Below are 1156 nucleotides of genomic sequence, written 5' to 3' on the forward strand. Positions count from 1 at the left end.
AGAAACTTGGAATTTCAAGAACAATGAACATTGTCTTGAGAAAGAACCACAATATGCCTAGGTGGTAAAAGTTGGTTTAAAATGAAACATCTAACATGCAAATGTTACAAACATAGACTGATGAACATAAACCAGAGTTGTTCATGGAACAGACCACAGGACCTTGGATAGAGCTCTCCAAAAGGGGTATCTGTAACCTCTTCTTTAATATGTTTTTGTAAACTTTACTTTGTTTGGTTATTTTGATATAAATATCTACCTTTAAAATAACCACTGATATACTGATATATTTTCAGCCATATTGAACCTGAGAAGAACTCGATACAGAGCTGAAGAGGAAAACGAGCGAAATCTGGAGCGAGAACAAAGGAGAGCAGCAGGTTTAAATGATAGCTTTGACTCTGACAGAAGTAGTTCGGTAAGTCCATCATTATTCACTACCTAAATCCTTGTTATCAGGTGGTAGTTCTAGTTGATTTTGCTTCGAAATAACATGACTATAAGTACTACCCCATTGCATTTTGAAATTTTAACATCATTATTAGAAGTCATGAATTAAAAATTTAATGCATTCGATATTCAATACTGTTCTGGTTTTCAATTTCTATTCCAGGTTTCATCAAACCCATCTGCACCCGAGGGAAGGCAAGAAGAGGTTGAAGCAGTGGATTATGATAATGATACGACTACTACAGATGAAGATGACTCCGAGATTGAAGAAAAAAGTGACAGAGAATCTGATGCCAATACAAAAGAGATGGAAATATATGAGTTGGGAAATGGGAAATCTGATGAAAATACCGAGGTTTCAGAAGATGCAGCTGTTTGTTGCCCTGAAATAATTTCGGATGCACGGATTGAAACTAGAATTTCGGATATAATACCTGACTTAATAAAATCAGAAGATTTCGAGGAAAATGAACCACAAAAGCAAGATGCCGAAGAATGCAATAATGGGACTGAATCAAATAATGGAAAAGAATTAGAAAAGCCAACTTGTCCCCAAGAACTGAAAGCAGGAAATGACAATGACACAAACAGTAAATGTGGTTCGCCCGTAAATGTCAGGAATTCAACATTCCACGACATAGATTTGAACGATTCAAATGGCGATTGCGAGGTTTTACAACAAGAAGATGAAGATGAAAAAGTACAA

The 1156-nt window shown here is 35.8% G+C and overlaps 1 protein-coding gene across 1 annotated transcript; it reads left to right on the forward strand.

Moving 5' to 3' along the window:
* Positions 1–296: 296 nt before the first annotated feature.
* Positions 297–1150, forward strand: LOC103523121 (the record flags this gene model as incomplete). The annotated part of the gene is made up of 2 exons (XM_008488189.1): positions 297–418; positions 614–1150. Coding segments are annotated over 2 exons (659 nt in total), but the record flags the coding sequence as incomplete, so codon positions are not given.
* Positions 1151–1156: the final 6 nt, after the last annotated feature.

Source organism: Diaphorina citri, unplaced genomic scaffold (assembly GCF_000475195.1).
Source record: "Diaphorina citri unplaced genomic scaffold, Diaci psyllid genome assembly version 1.1 scaffold15569, whole genome shotgun sequence".
NCBI lineage: Eukaryota > Metazoa > Arthropoda > Insecta > Hemiptera > Psyllidae > Diaphorina > Diaphorina citri.